Source organism: Drosophila subpulchrella, chromosome 2L, assembly GCF_014743375.2.
Source record: "Drosophila subpulchrella strain 33 F10 #4 breed RU33 chromosome 2L, RU_Dsub_v1.1 Primary Assembly, whole genome shotgun sequence".
Taxonomy (NCBI): Eukaryota; Metazoa; Arthropoda; class Insecta; order Diptera; family Drosophilidae; genus Drosophila; species Drosophila subpulchrella.
Genome location: NC_050610.1, coordinates 17,824,993 through 17,843,597, shown reverse-complemented (window position 1 = coordinate 17,843,597; position 18,605 = coordinate 17,824,993). Strand labels below are relative to the sequence as shown.

At 38.1% G+C, this 18,605-nt stretch overlaps 1 protein-coding gene across 2 annotated transcripts in view; it reads left to right on the top strand.

Moving 5' to 3' along the window:
- The window catches only part of LOC119548091, a 78,643-nt gene extending 60,038 nt beyond the window's left edge, over positions 1–18,605 (top strand). The window contains exons 3-7 of one of the 2 annotated variants that reach the window (XM_037855179.1): positions 8,287–8,498; positions 11,893–12,028; positions 14,813–15,075; positions 15,812–15,947; positions 16,014–18,605. In XM_037855179.1, the coding sequence (XP_037711107.1) occupies positions 8,287–8,498; positions 11,893–12,028; positions 14,813–15,075; positions 15,812–15,947; positions 16,014–16,291 (1,025 nt within the window). In that variant the 3' untranslated portion in view covers positions 16,292–18,605. Of the gene's footprint in view, positions 1–8,286; positions 8,499–11,892; positions 12,029–14,812; positions 15,076–15,811 lie in introns of both variants that reach the window. The other variant, XM_037855178.1, reaches the window with a different exon arrangement.

The following is an 18,605-nucleotide window of genomic DNA, read 5'->3' as shown; positions in this document are numbered from 1 at the left end:
AGGAGAAAAGCGGTTGGTAGTGGAAAATCGTACCGCAAGACAGCTTCATTTACTGCCAAGGGGTGCAGGAGTGGAGGGGGTTTAAAAATATGGGGGTATACCATTGGCTACGCATTCGTTTCATTTGCTTCTCGTTTGTCGTTATTCGGATTCATCCTGTTCTTTGGCTCTCCCCATGGTTTTTTGTGCCAACGTAAGCGCTTTTAATTTTCAGCTTGCATGCACAAAAGTATGCAATATGTTTTTGCTGACCCCCCTTTTGCCGACGCCCCTTTCCTGCTCCACTGCACTTTTGCATGCATGACATGGACGGTGGGCGAGGGGGGTGTCGGTCTAGAGCTCGACAATAGCTTACATAAATTTTAAGCTCCATTAGCAAAATGTTTCAGCTTCAGCCCAGAGGCGACGTGTGCAACTCCCCCTCTCATTCTACACCCTACCCCCCTGGTATAGCCCTCTCTTTCGGTCACCCTATAGGTGTCCTTTTCGCACACCGACCAAAGTTCAAGTGCAGCAAAACTTTTGGGTGTTGTATGTACTATGTGAATGGCATATTACATGGAGTTGCTAGAATTTTGTGTTGGACAATTTCAAGTAAAAAACTTTAGGTTTACCTCAAGGCTCCAAGCTCATTTGTATATAAATTAGAAAGAGAATCGGATGGTTATCATGAGTTGGGTGTGCAAAAATGTGTACCTTAAACCAGTAATCTGCCTAGACCCTCTCTTTATAAGTCCCTAAGAAAGGTATTCAGACCACACGAATTATCTCATCCTTTGGGCCCCTGGAAAAAATCCTACTAATTGCAAATAAATTAACTCAGCTGGCTAATGGTGGGGCTTAATCTCTTCCTCCCTCCGCAGAGGGAAAACCACCAAAATAAACAATTAAATTGGCCAAAAGGAACGCGTTAGGACTGCTGACCAGCTGATGGCGGCATAAAAATCAATTCCAGCCAACCAAAGCGGCCAAATGAGTTGCGGAAACTATAACTTACCAAGGCCAACATAGAAGCACATCGTAAACTTAAGGGATACCAGCACCCCTACCCACCGCAGACCCCCTCTGAAGCCCACCCCTGCCCCTTTGAGCCGCACAATGAATACAAATTGCTCGGTAAATAAACAAACATCTCAATAAGGAGCAAATTACTGACGCCAGTCAGCGAAAATAACACAACAGTAGCAGCAACAGAAAAGAAAACACAGTAGAGCAAACAAACTTCGGCAACTGAGCAGCGGCGGAGGATAGATGGAAAATTCGGAGGGGGCGGTGGGGGAAAAGCGCCAAAATAAACACAACCGAAGAAGGGAAAAACCCGCTCACACACATGTGTATAAATATAATCGCTCATAGGGAAGGGAAGCTAAAATGGCTTGTATAGGAAGGAATGTGCAGTGCATGACAATAGCAACAATTTGGTTACTGAGCCGCTGGCTGCACTGCGAGAAAAGTGTTTACTTAACGGGGAAAACAATCTTAGTAATAAAACTGCATAAGTTAATAAAGGAGTTATTATAACACTGCCTTTTTTGTAGATTTGGTTTCATAAGCCCTCAAGCTCTTTTAAATATTCAGACAGGAAAACCTTTTCTTTGCACCTAACAAAAAATTCATAGAAAAGCCACTATTGTTACATTAATTCTATTCCTTTGAGTATCGATTTGTCGTTGATCAGATTATTACTAAATTAATACTTTCCATAGTATTAAATTGAAACTTTGAAACCATTATAAATTTTATAGGAAACAATGTAATTAATTGGTTTAAAATATCATAAATCCTAATTCTAGACTCTGTAATATGAAAATAAAACTGTAATATATTGATTATATATAATTTGGCCTTGAATCTATATTTTAATTTCAATACTGCCTCTGGTCTTTTTTTTTGGGTGTGATGAATTTGTAAGGCCTAGCCCACTTGGTATATTCTCGATAGATCGTACATGTTCTGATCAATCTTTCAGTTCTACAAAGATTTTTTTCAAGTGCACCCGAGTGAGATTGTGTGTGCTGCTAATGAATATAATGGCGTTACTCAAATGACGGCCAACCAGTTCCAGTTGTTGTTATCCTTGTTGATTCTGTTGCTTCTTCTCATTCAGTTGCTATTGGCATTGATGTGTGGGAAAATTGCTTAGCACGAACACAATTGCAGATAGAATCGTCCTTACTGCCTACACGTGTGGGTGGGTAAAGCAAATAATGAGCGTAAATCATGGTTTATCGATAAATATGGACAAAGGCAAGGATATATAGATTGTGCCTATCTTGGGAAAGGTTTATTGAAATTCATGGAAGAGGATGTGCATAAAAATGATGATGGAGGACAAGGATACCCAAAAAAAATGGGTATTATGTGATTGGATTACTTAGGAAAAGCGATATGTAAGTAAGGGGAGCATTGCTAAAAATTCCAATTAGCTCAGTGCTGAAAAAATAACAAAAATAAAGACATTTTAGAGAATTTAAAATATTTATTTACAGAATTTTATCCAATACTAATTAGTGGTTTTTTCCCCATCCTTTTGAAAAATCCGTGAAAACAGTGGCCAGCGAGGGTTCACACAAATTTAAAAGCCACCCCTGCCCCAAAATGTGGAATTATGGAATAGAACGCCCCTTTTCTTTTATTCTCTGGCCCTAATCAAGTCCAGGCCGTATTCTTATCTTATTGTCTCAGCAATTTAATATTTATGCAGCCGTGGGGCTGGGGGAATACAAGATGGAGTGGGTGGACTTACAGTCGTGGTCCAGTTTAACCTCCATTTGCACCGAGGCCCTGCGGAATCCCGATCCCAGCTCCGGGTCCTGTTGCCCAATCCCCTCCCCCTAATCATCATTTCGCCTTGTTTTCTTTTCATTTTCCATACAATTTTTTCCCTCCGCTGTCTTTTTTCAAGCCCCACCCAGTTTTTGATGTTGCCCCGGGGAGGGCTGAAGTAATTGTTGCGCTGCCTGCCACGCCCCCTAAGGCAGCCGCCGCCCCTCGGCCCCCAGACACATTAAAGTCAGGCCAAGCGAGAATCGCGAATATTTGCCCATCCCAGAGGGTCCAGAAACAGATAGCTGAGGGCTGAGTCAGAAATCTGAGCTGGTCAACATATTTTTGCAGCAAAAATTGTTGGTTGCCTTTCAACGTTTAACCCTTTTGGAATTCAGTTGCGGCCCAGTTAGCTTGGATCTAGCTTTCGTTGTATCGTTTAGGGTTACAGTAGAAATTCGTCAGAAATCACGGGTTATCATGTTTTGAACCACTATATTTATAAGTTCTGTGAAGGAAGAAAGGAAGGAATTTCTAAAGAAATTTAAAATTAGTAAACATAACCTGTGATTTTAAAGTCAAAGATTCTTAGAAAGGTACCTTTATGTCCTTTAGTAACTGGAGATTTCTTCTGTAAGTTCGATTACATATTTCTAAGCCTTAAATCAAAACCTTTAACAAATTTCTTTGCGAAAAGGAAACGCAAAGCTGTTTTCCCACCGCTGATAAATCAGACAAATAGCTGCTGATACTTTTGCTCTAGCAGAGCTTCTACTGTAGTATTTTTCAATCCCAGGGAATGCATAGCCTGCAACGAGTTTTTATTAAATTCCGCAATCGAATTGCAGGCACCGCCCCGCAGCCCCGACCGCCGTATCCTGGCCAGATCCTTATGAACTTTTACAGAGCCATTATATGCAAATGATGTGAGTGGAGAAAGCAAATATTGCTACCTCGGGCACTGGCCGCAGTGGGGAAAGCGAAGGAGTCGAGCCAGGACCATGCACACGCACTGCCATTGTTTGTCCTGGCTGGCTGGCTGGCAGGATGAGAATGCGGATGAGAATGGTCCATAGTCCTGGCTCATGTGCAGACATTTACATAGGCAAACAGCTTCGGCTGCCGGCTCCTTTCATCTACTGCCCTGCTATCCTGGTATCCTTGTATCCTGGTACCCTGGCATCCTTGGTGTCCTGGCACGAACTACTAATAAACCAAAGACGGCCAGCACAACAACAACAACAATGGCGCTGGCAGCGGATATTAAGCCTGAACCGGCCCCGAGGTCCCAAAAAATAGAGGTACCCTACGGGCAACGGTTTTTGAGATAGAGAACCCATCGGAGCAGGAAGAAACAGGAAAATAGGAGGAAAAAGCGGCTCGGCCTTCGAAGAAAAAAAGGCCAACTCCCTAACGAGGCTAACTTTTTTCCAAAGATTAAAGATGTCCGGCAAATAGTGTAACGATACGGACACAGTGACCTGCCCCCAGCGATGCTTCTCGCTCGCCCATCACCCAAAAGTTCAGGAGCTCCAAAACCGATGACAGCTTAAACAAGCACCGCCAGGGGGCGCTGCAGCAACAGTTGAGCCTGGGACAGTTTTGAGAGCATCCCCAAAGGCGAAACGGAATCGAACATGATTTGTCGCCTATTAACATGCACGGTGGGCAAAATGGATTTAGTTTGTTGTAAAAAAAATAGTATTTAATTCTAAATACCACTTTGTAGCATTTTAAGGATTTTAAAGTGCGAGCCAACATGAATTTCAAAATCCAAAAGTAGTAATTGAAGCGAGTTAAAAACCATTTGGGGAAACTTTAATTATTTAGTAAATTCGCAATACTAGCTAAAATATTTTAAATTATATTTAAAAAAATTATTTTCAGTAAATACAAGTAATAAATCTATTTATACGCTCTACTATCCCTTCTTAAAGACTTGTTTGATTACATTCTTAGATCGAATATCCTGCAGTAACCAGTGTCACCCTTAAAGCAGTAAAACGCGTTGTCTGAAACCATTTGGCACCAAAAGTTTGGACTTGTTAGCAATTATGCAAGCGTGTCATCCTATAAAATGAGGGATTGATATCTTGGTGGATCCGCTTACATTATAGTGTCATATGTGAAAAAGTTTACTTAACTTTTACTTTTTTTACTCATTCTTTTCCCCATTTTGCTTTACGCACCCTCTTTTAGTTACATCTACTGAGAATATTTCTTGGTATTTTTGTGTCCTTTGCAAATTTAATCACTTAACCCCAATGAAGTATGAAAGGAAACTTTTGTCGCCCACAGGAAAAGTTGACAGAAGAAAAAGCAGTAGAAAACGGAAGAGCGAAATTCACTTTTCTCGAAACGTGTGCACAGAAAAAAAATTTCTGCTCGAATTACAGGAAAAGTAAAGTTAATTAAAAGAAAAAGAAGGGAATAGTTATTTTAAGTCGTTATTCATTTTCATATAATTCCTAAAAGTATACTTAGAACAAGAAATGTTTTAAACTGATTTGTGTTTACCATTGATTTAAAGATTTGAAAAAACGCCTGGAAGAACGGGTTTATTTTTAGATGGTAAAATATTATTTTTAAATACATATTTTTCGCAAAGTGTGGGTGATGGGGAAATTGATTTTTGACTTGGCAAAGGTCGCAGCCTGAGCATATTAATTCCACTCAAACCCGAACTTCAACTACGGCAAGAACCAAAGGATACAAGAACAGCGATTGTGTGTCCTGTTGCCATTCTGCATGTGCGATGTGTGTGAGTGTGTGGGTGTATCTGTGTTGGCGTATATTAAGTGTGTTGGTGACTGTGCCAAGGCGCCCAAATGACAAAGTTACTGGAATTACCCAAAAGCAAAACTTTTCGTAAAACTGCTGCTGCCTCTATTGATGCTTCAGCTGTTTGGATGCTCCTACTGACGGTTACAGTAAAGCCTCGAAATATCAGAATTCTTGTAAATCATACTATAAGGTTTTATTTCTATCCAAATGCTATTTGTAATATTCTAATATTTTTGAAATCCAATTTAATTGGAGATAAACCGGAGAGTAACAATACAATTTATAATAACTAATAACTTATCTTTTTTACAAAATATAATAAGTAGTATACGAAAAAGAAAAGAAGAACTCTATATTTTTTTTAAGTGTATATCGCAAAACAAAAACCCATGAAGAATTACCAGTTAAAATCGAAATCAATCCTACACAACTATACAGTTGTTTTTCTTAAAGCGATTTACTATGTACTTACCTTTAAATTTTAAATTGTCTATCTGGAAATATGACTCTTCTACATTTTTTGGCTATGCCACTGGTTTTGCGTCACAGTCTCATTTTCAGTTCGACTCTTAAGCAGAATTAATGAGAGCTTGTAACCTAAATTCGCTGGAAAACCAAATAATATGAAAGTTTTTCTGTTTGCTTTCCGTACTCCTGTGTTTATTTTACCTTTTCTCGTGTGCATTTTTCTTTGTTTTGGATGCTGGCCAGCAAGTGCGCCAAAGGAGTTCATTTCGCATAGAGGACATGGAGCTTGTGCAGAGGATTTTTACCAAAAACTTCACCCATGCAGTCTCATTAATGTGCTTTGGTCCCCCCAAGCCCTTTCTCCTCTGTCTTTCTCTTCTGAACCGACTGTCATTTGTTGCAACTTCTGCAAATTGTGGCAAAGTACTTTCTGCAAGTGGCTGCTTAAGGTACTCCGTGTTCTCTCATTTGTGGCTGGTTGTGTGTGAATTTCCATGGTTACAGGGACACAAATATATATGCAAGGCACATACAAGAGTTTGAATATCCTGACACCTGTAAAACTTTAGGTTTATTGGCAATCTCCATGTCTGTTTTGTTTTTTGCCTTAATTTAAGCCTCTTTTCATTTGTTATCCTCTTGGACTATTCATAACATATTTCGAAATATCTAATCACTTTTAGTAACTTCGTGTAGTCAGATAGATTGTTATTGAATTCAACAGTAGTCTCTTCAGTAATTAAATATTTCAGTTGATTCGATTTTAAGAAGTTAAATAGATTTTTCAATATGATAGATTCTGTCAGTATTTAATTACATTTTTAAATTGATTAAGTTTTTCAAACTTTCTTTTCCCATCGTTTGGTCGTTTCATTTTTATACAAATTAAAGTTTTTAATTGACCTTTAACCTTTTGAAATTTAGTTTGCCAATTTAATCCTATTTCCTGCCAAGTAATTCAATCAGTTTGAATAGCTTATCCATAAGTTAATTGAAAATCATGAAAAACTTGTTGTCAAAGTGTCTCTCTTCATATTTTGACCCGCAAAATGTTTCTGTCTTCGACTGGACATGACATTGCTCTCAACTCAGCTCCACTCAAGTGAACTCATCTGAACCGACAACAATTGCAAGTCATATCGATGGCTATAGATATAGATATAGATTAGTATATAGATACGGATATGTAGTCAAGCAGATTGATATGGGCCTGTGTGCGTCTTGCCTTTTCTTTGCCAGTGTGTACAATAATATCCTCTCACATTTTATTACACTTGTAATGTGCAACGTTTGGTGGCAAAGGCAGAGGGAAACTGTGGGCTCGGAAAAGCCAAGTGAGCAGTCATCCTCGGGCGGTGTAATAATGTGGGACACGCCGAAAAGAGTGGGTGGGCGTGAGTGCGTATATATCCCATATTCCGCCACTATATCTCCGCCCCTGGCCCGCCCACTATGTGTGTGTGAGCTTGTTTCATTGTCAATATTGACAATAAACAAGTTTGCCATAAAATGTAACAAGGCAACGGCACAGTGAGCTTCAGAAGTTGTCCGCCCCGCCCAACAAAATATATATGAATCGAAGACCCTCAATCATGTGGCCAAAGCAAAACATCATTTCCTGTCAACGCATTGACTTATTAATATGTGGGTATATCATTATATACAGCGCATAACCACACGGATGCGTAGCACTTTAACAAATTAAGCGAAAGAGTGTTGCCGATAAAGTGGTAAAATGTTTTTTATAAATTATATTAAGAATACATTATGCATTGAAGGGTTTGGGCTGAGTCCATCGCTCATTTTGCTGGTCAGTTGACACGGGCTCTAGTGAAAATAAACTTTGGTAATTAATTAAAAATTTCCAGGTACATAAATCAATCAGGCGACCACCGCCAATTAAAGTTTTTAAGCACCTGGACAAATAAAGCAAAATGTAAATTTAAAAGGTTTACAATTTTTCGATTTGCATGTGGGATTTTCTCATCACGAAGGCATTAACATTTAATGGGGAATGCAGCTTGAAAGCTGTACAATTTTTTGACAGCTCGTTTAAATATTCTCAGATGGGAAACGCTTTAAATATATACTATTTTAAAGTAAGCAAGGCCAAGAATTTGTTTTGATGTTATATATAGGTAGTACTTCAACTTTTACTTATAATTATTATAGTATACCTCATATACCTCTATTTAACACCTATTTAATCAGATAGCTATTTGATTAAAATCCGCTTTAATTCGTTTTTTTCCCTTAATTTAATTGCAGATTTCAGCGTGACTGGCCTGAGACTGACCGAGGTCCGCATTCCGATGTACGTGATTAAGGGTTCCGTGGCGCAGTTGGAGTGTCTGTACGATCTGGACGGCGAGGCCCTCTACTCGGTGAAATGGTATAAGGATGGCAACGAGTTCTACCGCTATGTGCCGCGGGACATGCCGCCTGCCCAGACCTTCCTGCTGCCTGGTGTTAACGTCGATGTGAGTATCCCCATATACATTTATCCACTTATAACTGAGGCAAAAGAACAAAGCTTAGTTCGTGTTGGTGTCGCACTGAAACTAAACATTAAAACAACGTTGCATACTTTTGTGGTGCCAGTCGAAACAACAATGCAGTGCGCAGGCATTTCTCTTTTCTTTCTACATGGAAAGAAATATGTAATTTACAAAATTTTTAGTCTCAATATTAATAGGAATTAACTTCCAACACTAGTAATTTATTATTTTATTTATTTTCACACATTAAAATACTAGAAATTTTAGTTATTTAAAAATGTTTATATGTTTAAAAACTAGTCTTGAATGTTTTCTGTGTACAAACTTTTCTTTTATGATCTGCACGTTTGTGTGGCAGTAAGCCGAATTGTTTTGTACTGGGGTGTAGGTGGTTTGAGGAGTGGCTAGGAAACCAGTGGCAAGGATAGGTGAGTTTTCGTCTTTATAGACAATGCCTTATCCTCTGAGCGAAGACTGCGAGACAAAAGAAGTTTTAGACTATGCTTGGCGAATCGTAGATGTATAGCACAGCAAGAAAACTTAAGATCCATAAATAAAAATTAAAAAAAAGCCAAAGCTTATATTCTAAATGAAAACTAAATCAAAGCTCTACTATTATTAAGAAAAAAAGTGTCTTCTGTTAAGGAAGTATTTAGTTTGCTGATAACCGAAACCAGAATGACAACAATGTTTCAAAAACTGCCTTAAGCTCAGTTATTTAAGATTATGCCATGGAACACAAGATAATAGTTTAAAAACTTTTCAATGCCAAAACTTCACCTTCAGTTATCTGCGTGCTTCTCAGTACTTTTTGGCTGCCAAAATTCCATACTAAAAACACAACACGCTTATATACACTTCCAAAAAGCCAATAAAGTTTTCAGTTTATTATGCCTTCAATTTTCTTTGTCTTAGGCAATAGCAATCTTATTTCATGGAACGCTTCAAGCCAAGTTAAGAGTTTTAAGAGCAGATACAGATGGCATGTCAAACATATGCCAAGAAAGATAAAACATTCGCAGATCGAACTGTTTAATCGACCGCAAAAATAAAATGAGTGTAGGTGTAGGGCACATCCTCTGCCGTTGCTCCATTATTTTAGCCACTAAAACTTTGGCACGTAACAATGCACTAGACGTTAACCCACCGAAGCCCCCCCAAAACCGCCGGAAAAGCGGAAAAGGGAATGCTGTGGGTGCAGTGGAAAAGCGGAATGGAGGGGTGGAAAAGCGAGTTTCAGATAAGCACGTGAGCAGACAATCGCAGTCAGTTGATGGTTACATTCGACATGCCACGCTCGCGTTTCCTTCTCCCCACAATTCCAAATTTTCCCCGCTTTTTCCTCTAATCTGCTACCGAAAAAGTGAAATCTGCTTTCCCCTACCATGCATCTCGCTCTAACTCAGTGCGCCTCAGTCGCTCGTTAAGTGCAATAAATATTTCAAGTTGCGCTTTTGCGTTTGCAGGCGGTAGTGGGCGTGGTCGACGGAGTGTCCATAAAGCGCGTTGCCCCCGCCGCAGAAAATTCCACACTCTGCGATCCACGCTCCACATTACCACTAAACGATTTCCGTTCGGGAGTACGGTGGATTGGAAAAATATAATGGTGTAATCAAATGAAAAGTTAGTTATATTGATGAGGGAATTCGATTATTTAGGGGATTGGGAAAATCAAAATTCTACACGGACAGCAGAAAAGTTTGAGAAGATTTTTCATTATTCAGGAACAATTTTAAGTACCATTTAATAATAAATATTTGATAAAATCATTTTACAAATCATTAAACATACTTTAAGTTATTAAAAAAGATTTTTTTAAATTTATTTTAAATAGTTACAAATTAAGTTTTATCAACTACTTAAGAAGCCTATACAAATTTTGTTCTTATGTATGTACTTAATAAAAATTTTTAACTATAAATGAAATTTTTACAACTCTTTTACACATTAATTTGAAGCACTTAATTTTCTCGTACACCCCACTGTGCGCTGTTCCTTTCGCTGCTTGGCGGTAAAGTTTTTGATGTTGGGTATGAGGAGTAGCACTATGGGAGTTACAGAAGATGCCAGTTAGCGATAACCAATTGATGCGAGTGGTGTGTGTGCTGGCTCCATTTGCTGGATATTGTTTTAGCATAATCGATTTGAGTGACTGCGGCGGGAAGATATATCTATGTACATATGTGTGTGTGCCAGGGTGCTCCCTCGGTTGTTGTTTTGGCTTGTTTTATTGCAGTTGGCCAATAGTTGGCTGTTACTCCAACGGCCAACTTAGGATCTAGACATGCGGTTTACCTGGGCTCAGCTCTATCGCATGTCCGTGTGCTTGTGCGGTAAACTATAAATTAGGTTAAGGCAACAACAAGGTGGGGGGTTGAGCCGGCTAAGAATGCGCAATAAAAGATAACAAAGTGCACTTTTCTGCTTGGCCAGATAACAAAGAGTGTGGGAGGGTTGAACAACAGGCAGCTGATCTCCGTAACCCCACCCGCATTTAGACCCGGATTTAATGGCTTAAAGTTCAAGTGAAATATTTGCCTAACCCTTTTTCGGTCAGACATTCAGTGCTGACCCTTCAAGGCGGGGTATTTTTTAAGGAGCCAAAGGCGTTGGACATCTCGGACATTTAAAAGGCATTTAAGGGAAATAAAAAAAAAACAGGAAGGTCCGTAAAAAAGAAGGGCAGCTTGAAAAACAAGCGAAGCTGCGGCAGTTTTCAAAAGCAATTACGTTACATTAACGTCCAAAGTGGCTGCAGGAGCCAACCCGAACCCCCTCACCGACGCCCCTGGCTGATGGTATTGAAACTGCCAATGACAACGCCAAGAGTTACTGTGAAAAGGGGGGTTTGTGCGGGGCAAGTGCAACTTTTTGCCCACTTTTCGTTACATTAATTTTAACCAGCCATCTCCTGCGTTGCCATCATTCAACAATTTCTCTCGATTCAACAAAGTCTTCCCTTTCGTACTCTTAATTAAGGCTTATTTGTTTTATTAGGTATTTTATTTGTATATATTTGATAGATATTTATAAATTGTTTTTTAATTATAGGTTCATATATATGCTTACTAAAAAAGAAATGGTTTTAAAAAAATTTTATTTAATATCAGAACTACAATTTTAAAAAATTGTGGTTTCTTAATAGTACAATAATCTTTATAATATTATATTAAAATAGTATGTAAGGCTTGTTTTAATATAATTTGTTTTAATGTAACTTATTAAAATATAATCTCTAAGTTTCACTTGAGACAATAATAATTTTTCTAACCTGCCTTATCGCGTAGGGCATTTAAAATTTAGCTTTCCACAGATTATTTACCATCTGATATACCCCTTTTTGACCGTTATTTTTCGTTCTCGTTTTTAATTGCAGTTGCACAACTCGAGCGACGCGATTGTTACGCTGCGCAACGTCAATCTGCAGTCGGCGGGCCGCTTCCGGTGCGAGGTTTCTGGCGAGGCGCCCTCCTTCCAAACGGTCACCGAGCACGGCGACATGATTGTTGTGTGTAAGTAGCATATATATCCCCCAGGCCCCACTATTCACCCCTATTGCCAGCCCAACCCCGACCGACTTTATGCACATAGCCAGCTGAGAGTCGGGCGAAAACTTATAACTCTAATTAGAAATTGCGGCCATTTGGCGCTGACTGCTGGTGGCCCCAGATGCTGTGGCTGAAAGTGGTGAAGGGGGTTCTGGTGGTGTCGTTGGGAAACTGACGCTGACTTTGACTTTTACTCCTGAAAGTTGTCACAGAAAGGCGAGAGTCGAGATTAACCCTATAAAATCCCAATTTAATTGACTTTTTCAGTGATTTTTTTTAGTTTTTCTGGGAGTGTTTTAAAAATGTGTTCAAAACTCACTGAATACTTAAGCAAAACGGCTCGTAATTTATTTTTTTTAATTTCTTAAAGTCTTGATATCTATAAAATTACTAGTTTCTATATCTCTTTTGTGCTTACTACTTTTTAAGAAATAATACATCTTGTTCATTATTATAATTTTTTACCCCAGTAAGCCCCAAGAATCACTCTAGGGTTAATCCTTTAAGTGGAAAGTAATTAAAAAGCTTTGAGCCATAAAAAGAAAAGGTATTTCGGCTAGTGTTGATTGAATTGCTGAATGGAAAACTTTAATTTTCAAATTATACTGGGAGAATTAAATGACTGGAAATCGTTGTTGAAATCATTACGCCTTACTTAACACTTAAGCCATAAAATCCAGGGGAAAAGTTTCCCTTTAAGCAAAGAAACTAATCAGGTAAACACACTAACCCCATTAATCGCCACCAATCTGAGTTTCCTTGGCCTTGGCCCCGTTCATTTACTTTCGCCGTAAGTTCAACTGATTACAGCATCCGCGCCCAATCAGCTTTATTCAATCGGAATTGTGTTTACTTAGTCAAAAAGCATTTTTAGTGCATTTGACAGGCTTCATTTGATTTCATGCTTCTAATGCCAAATAAGCTTACTGAACTTCATCCGGACGCCCACTTTCACCCCGGGCCAAACTTGCCAAGGCTTAACAGTTTAACTCAATTTCGGAGGTTGTCTGTCCTCGGGAACATTGGCTGTTGTCTTGGCCAAAATTCCTGCAGGGCAATGCCAAAAATGTTCTCAAGACACCGCCGCAAAACTTGAAATGCAAACAAAACAACAACTAAGGCTGGTTGGAACTTGGAGGTGCGAGTTATTATACAGCCACCCATTTTCTGCACAGGAAATAATAGGAATTGTGTTGTTTTATTGTTATACCACTTTGAAAACTGCCCCAAAAAAAATCACTACCTTAAAATTTTTAAAATAAATGGTCTTATTTAATAATATTATTTCTAATTAATTATTGTTACAAAGTGGATTTATGCTAGAAACTTCAGCTATAGGAAAGAGATCAGTTACAGCTGCTAGGGATATATTAATTACTTAGTACTGGGATAAAAAAGTAAAGAAGTTCAAATTAAAATGTATATATTTTATATAAGTCTTAACCAGGCGAACAATCATATTAAACAGAATTAAATGTAAATAAAAAAAGGCTTAGTTACTTACAATTATAAAATGTATCCACCATTTTTTGGAATTTTTTCGAAGAATACATTTTAGGTGGAGTGAAATACAGCATTATTTTTCAGTGTTCTACAGTAGCATCTACACACTTCCTGTATCCCCACTCACCACTACACGTACAGTGGGCGGCCCTTTGAACTGGCGTTGACATTTCGTTTGTTCAATTATAAAACCTTTGCGTGGGCGTGCCAACACGCCCTCTCCGGCTCCCACAGCCCCCTTTTTTGCAATGGCTGTCTCCCTTTTATTGTTTAACGTGGACTGTGTCTTTGTTCTAACCGGGGGCTTTTGTTGTGCTTTTGTTTTCTGGCTTTGGATCTCGGTGGTTGTGTAGCTGCTCATACTGCGGTCCCATCCCGGCTGGTTCTGTTTGGCTTTCAATCAAAGTTTTTAAAAGCTTCGGCAGCAGAACGAGCCGGGCATATGCCATGGCTCACAGTTCACATCTCACCGCCCACCAGCCGCCCATTCAGGAATTCACCCACAGATGCCATTTTCGGGGCCCCCTTTTTGCAAACAACAACAAGTCGAAACCATTTCCGTTTCCGTTTGCAGACCCCGGAGATCCAGAGAGATTCCGAGGGATCTCTCGTTACAGCCATTTTTACTGGTCGGCCAGACTTAGATTTGTTTTGGAGCTCTGGTGTGCTGAAATCTACTAAAAAGTTAGCCATTAAATTAAAGTTTATTACTAACAAACATTTTATGATGACATTTTTAATTTAGTAATTTAATTTCTTGAAGGAATTCAACGGTGAAATTTGTTTAAGTGAACATTTTTTTTGTTCCCTGAAATCTAAATATAATTTGCTTTTCTGGAAACTTTAGCTAAAATAATTAGGAAAAATCAGTGCTTCTACATTTCCTGAATTTTCTTTACAGACTTTTCAGAGTGTTACGATTTCCGCTAGACAGTTTATATTACGTTTCACCATTTTCATCGGATTTTTTCCTTATTTTTGCCATTTTTGCAATTTTATCAAAAGTCCGTCAGTGCATCCGCGGCTGGAACTTTTATTGAATTTCCGGCTACGCTCCGCTGAGTTTGTTGTCCCTGTGGAGGGGTCACTGTTCCCTCGTTGTTTCTGTGGTGGCTAAGGTTTATTGCAAAATTCAGTTACAACAGTCCGCCAAATGTCTGTGGCCGTAAATGAAATTTCCTCTGGTCCGATTTCGTTTGCAGTCTTAAAACTGATATTTTTTACGTATTTCTATTTGATTTTTAGGTCTTCCCCACGAAGAGCCAAAAATCACTGGTGGACGACCGCGATACCAGATAGGAGACTATGTGAGGGTCAATTGCACCGCTGGAAGCTCGAAACCGGCCATAAAACTATCCTGGCAAGTAAATGGAGAGCCTGTTGAGCAGCAGAAGCTACGGAAATACGATAACATTGTTTCGGGACGAGAGGGTCTTGAGAAATCTGTGCTGGGCCTATATTTCCGAGTGGAACAGCATCACTTCCGCAATGGCGATATGAAGCTTAAGGTGAGTGTTACAATTTAACTGTCGAACTTTTTTTGGCTCAAAACAATCTCAAAAACAGTTTGGAATATGGTTTGGTTAGGTTCGGGAATAGTATAATTTACAATATATATATTTCTAGTTTTCTATTGTTACTTAGAAAATTCGTCTCTTCTTATTTTTCTAAATTCCGTTTCTTATTTAAAAATTTGTCTTAATTTTATTAAAAGTTTCCAAAGTCGTTTTGTAGGGATATTCTTTAAATTGGTTTAAACTTTAAAATGGATTCTCTTGTGTTATTTTCAGACCGTGTCCTAAAAAAATTGTCCTATATAATTTCGAATATTACTTTTAAGTATATACTTTCTTATTTTCTGTTTGATTTCCTCTTAGCTTTTTTTTAGGATTCTTATGAAATACGACCCTTAAAACTTAAAATTTTTGGTATGTTCAGACCATGCTAATCTAAAAATGGTTTTTAAATATGAAAGTGTATATTTATTTATATTATTTGCAGTAAAATTTCTTATATCCTATTTTTTAAGATATCCTTATATATTGTAACTTATGCTTTTTGGTTAGTTCGTGACCTTTTCCCACAACAGAAGTCCTTTGTTATTTGATATTAGACATTTGGATACATTCTGTCATTAAAGGGCAATCCCCTTTGATTTAAAGATTGAAATTGTTTTCGAGCCGCGGAAGTTCGATGGTGTTCCGTACGCACAGCCAGCTAACCAGAATTTGTTGCATCTTGCAGTGCATAGCCGAGTTGTCGACCTTGTACTGGCGGAGCAACGAGGAGTCCGTGGAGGGCGACCGGCCGCAGAAGGCGCCCGTGCTCGAGTCCCGGGAAACGGTCTTTGCCAGCAACTCGCGCGCCGATCCCGTCCAAGGTATGTCTTACCGGGAACTGTTTGTGACCAAAATCTTATCGCTCTTGTTCGTCCATCCAAACGCAGCCAGTTCGACGGCTCCGCCGCCCACGACAGCCGCGCCCCTCGTCCTCCTACTTCCGGTGGCGCTGGCGGTGGTATTGGCAACCCTGGCGCAGGGGATCGCCAACGAAATAGATATAGATAAGATATCGATGGATGGGACAGCCCCCGGAGGGATAGCTATAGCGAATGGAGCTCGACAGGCGAGTGAGTTGCTGGCTGACCGCGAGGAGGAAATTCGCAGGACGAGAGCCGGAAAATCCGCGACGCAGCTGGAAAGCATGGCTTTGACTGCACGGTAGCTGCATTAAGTCACCAGGCGGCTATTTCCCTCCACAGCACACACACACTTTTCACCGATTTTTCCGTCTTCGCTTTGCATAGAAAAACAAACAAAGAAACTCAATGAAAATAAAAAACAGGAAATGAACAAAAAAAGAACAAAGAAATTTAAGCAAACGAAAGAAATGCTGCTAATTTATTTATGCCGTTAAAGAAAGCTTTCATGAATTTAATTTTAAAAACACAAAAAACCAAAACTATCTAGAGCATAAATTACAAATACTTGTGTGAGATCGAGAAAAATTGTATGTGAAAATGCGTGCAAATGTTTTAACACTCTACGGAAATGTTAGGACCCGTGGCGAAAGATGAAAAAACCATTGTAAATAGTTAATGTTTAATATATATATTTATGTAACTGTATTGTATGTTATTAATTGTTAAGCTCACTCACATACAAAACAGAATTTAAATATCACACGTATGGATTAGAGGGAAAATGAATGGAAAGTCCTTCTACAAAAGTTGGTCAAGGCAAAATACGAGTTTAATGAAATAAGAAAATGAAGAATAATTATGAATATATAGGAGAAAGTATTGGTAAGAATTTCTTAGCTAAGTGAAAACTAAGAATTTTAGGCAAACTCACAGGTCGGATAAATTGTGAGCGCTACAGTGCATAGCGAAAGTATTGGCCTATATAACTCTATACTTTATGATTTATGCCTAAAAAAAACCCAAGCAATGCTGGCTTGCTAAAATAAAAGAACATTTTTTTAATAACTACATAATTTCCAATTGACATCTTCAATAAAATTGGCTCAAAAATTAGTAAACTTTCGTTAAGTACTGTAGAACCGCCACGCAAATTCATTCACAACAACTAAAAATATGTCTTCGTTGAATAGATGATTTTTCTATAAAATTTCGTTGTTCGTCAAGCATGGATTAAATAATGTGAAATTGTAATTAGTTAAACAAGAATAATGCTACAGATAAGAAATCACATAATAAGCAAACCAAAAAAGCACTTAATTTTAAATTAAACGAAAACAAAAAAATAAATGTAAAGAGAGAAAGCTAATCAAAGTTAGGAATTAAAACTTGGTGACTGTTGGAAACGTCTTAAAACTAACAAAAACATATCGTACATTTATATGAATTGCCAAAGTCTTAATGGGTATTAACTAAAAGCGAGTGCGTGCTTCTGAGTGTGTTTGATCCTTCCTGAAAAAAAAACTATTATCATTCCGGGTTCGACTTAGCCATCATCCACAGGAAATGTAAACCGTTTAGTTGGCCAAATATTAGAAAACAATAGCAAAAGTCAAAAGAACATGGGTAATGAAAGCAAATTTAAACAATAGCAAAATGATTGTGATGAAGCCTTAATAACAAAGTAGAACTCAATTCAGACGTGAAATGAAGTGAAATGAAACGAAATCAAATGAAATGAAATGGATTTTATTGTGTAAATAGAAAGGCGCTTTGTCCATGGATTCCATACTGTTTTCCCCATTGATGTCCATAAATTCTGTGTGTAAATATGATTATGAGCTAACTAAATCAGAGTTAAGACGTCATCGGCAGAAAAACAAAAATCACAGAAACGAAACAAAATAAAGAGCCAGAGCCAATTTTAATAATAAGCGAAAAACAATGAAAAAATATTAATTATACATTTAAATATTGATGAGCGGACATTCAAATGCTAATTGAGTACAATTGTGGGCGACTGAGTGGGTGATTGTGTGTGCGGTTGCGAATTAAAATAGGAATAGTTTATATTTAAATACACACACATACAAATACATATATAAATCTGCATTGTTGTCAACTGTAACTGTTTTTTAAGTCTTATTTAATATCGATGCCATTAACTGCAATTAACGGGAAAATTACTAAAAACAAAAACTTAAAAACAATGCAAAAGTACTAAAAAAAATCTATAAATTGCATTAACGTTAATTCGAAAAACAAAACATAAATGTGTGGTAATTGTAAGTGTAAATTATTTGTGTATTTAAATAACAACTTTTAGATGTATAAAAAGTGCAAGAAAATAAAAAGCAAAATGCATTCGAATCTATATGATAAACTCTATGTGAAACCGTAAACAATTCAAACCTAACAAGCTGCCACGTAAGCAAATAGGAATTATTTACAACTCAACTCAAATCAAATGCCATAAAGTAACTTCAACTGAATTTAAATGCCAGACGAAGGGGAGAAGTCTCTGTAAATATCTTTAAGCCTCATTCAATGTGCGAACCTTACTCGCAGGCAATTTAAAACGGAACGAAGAATTGTGAAGTAAAACGAGTGGAAATTCAT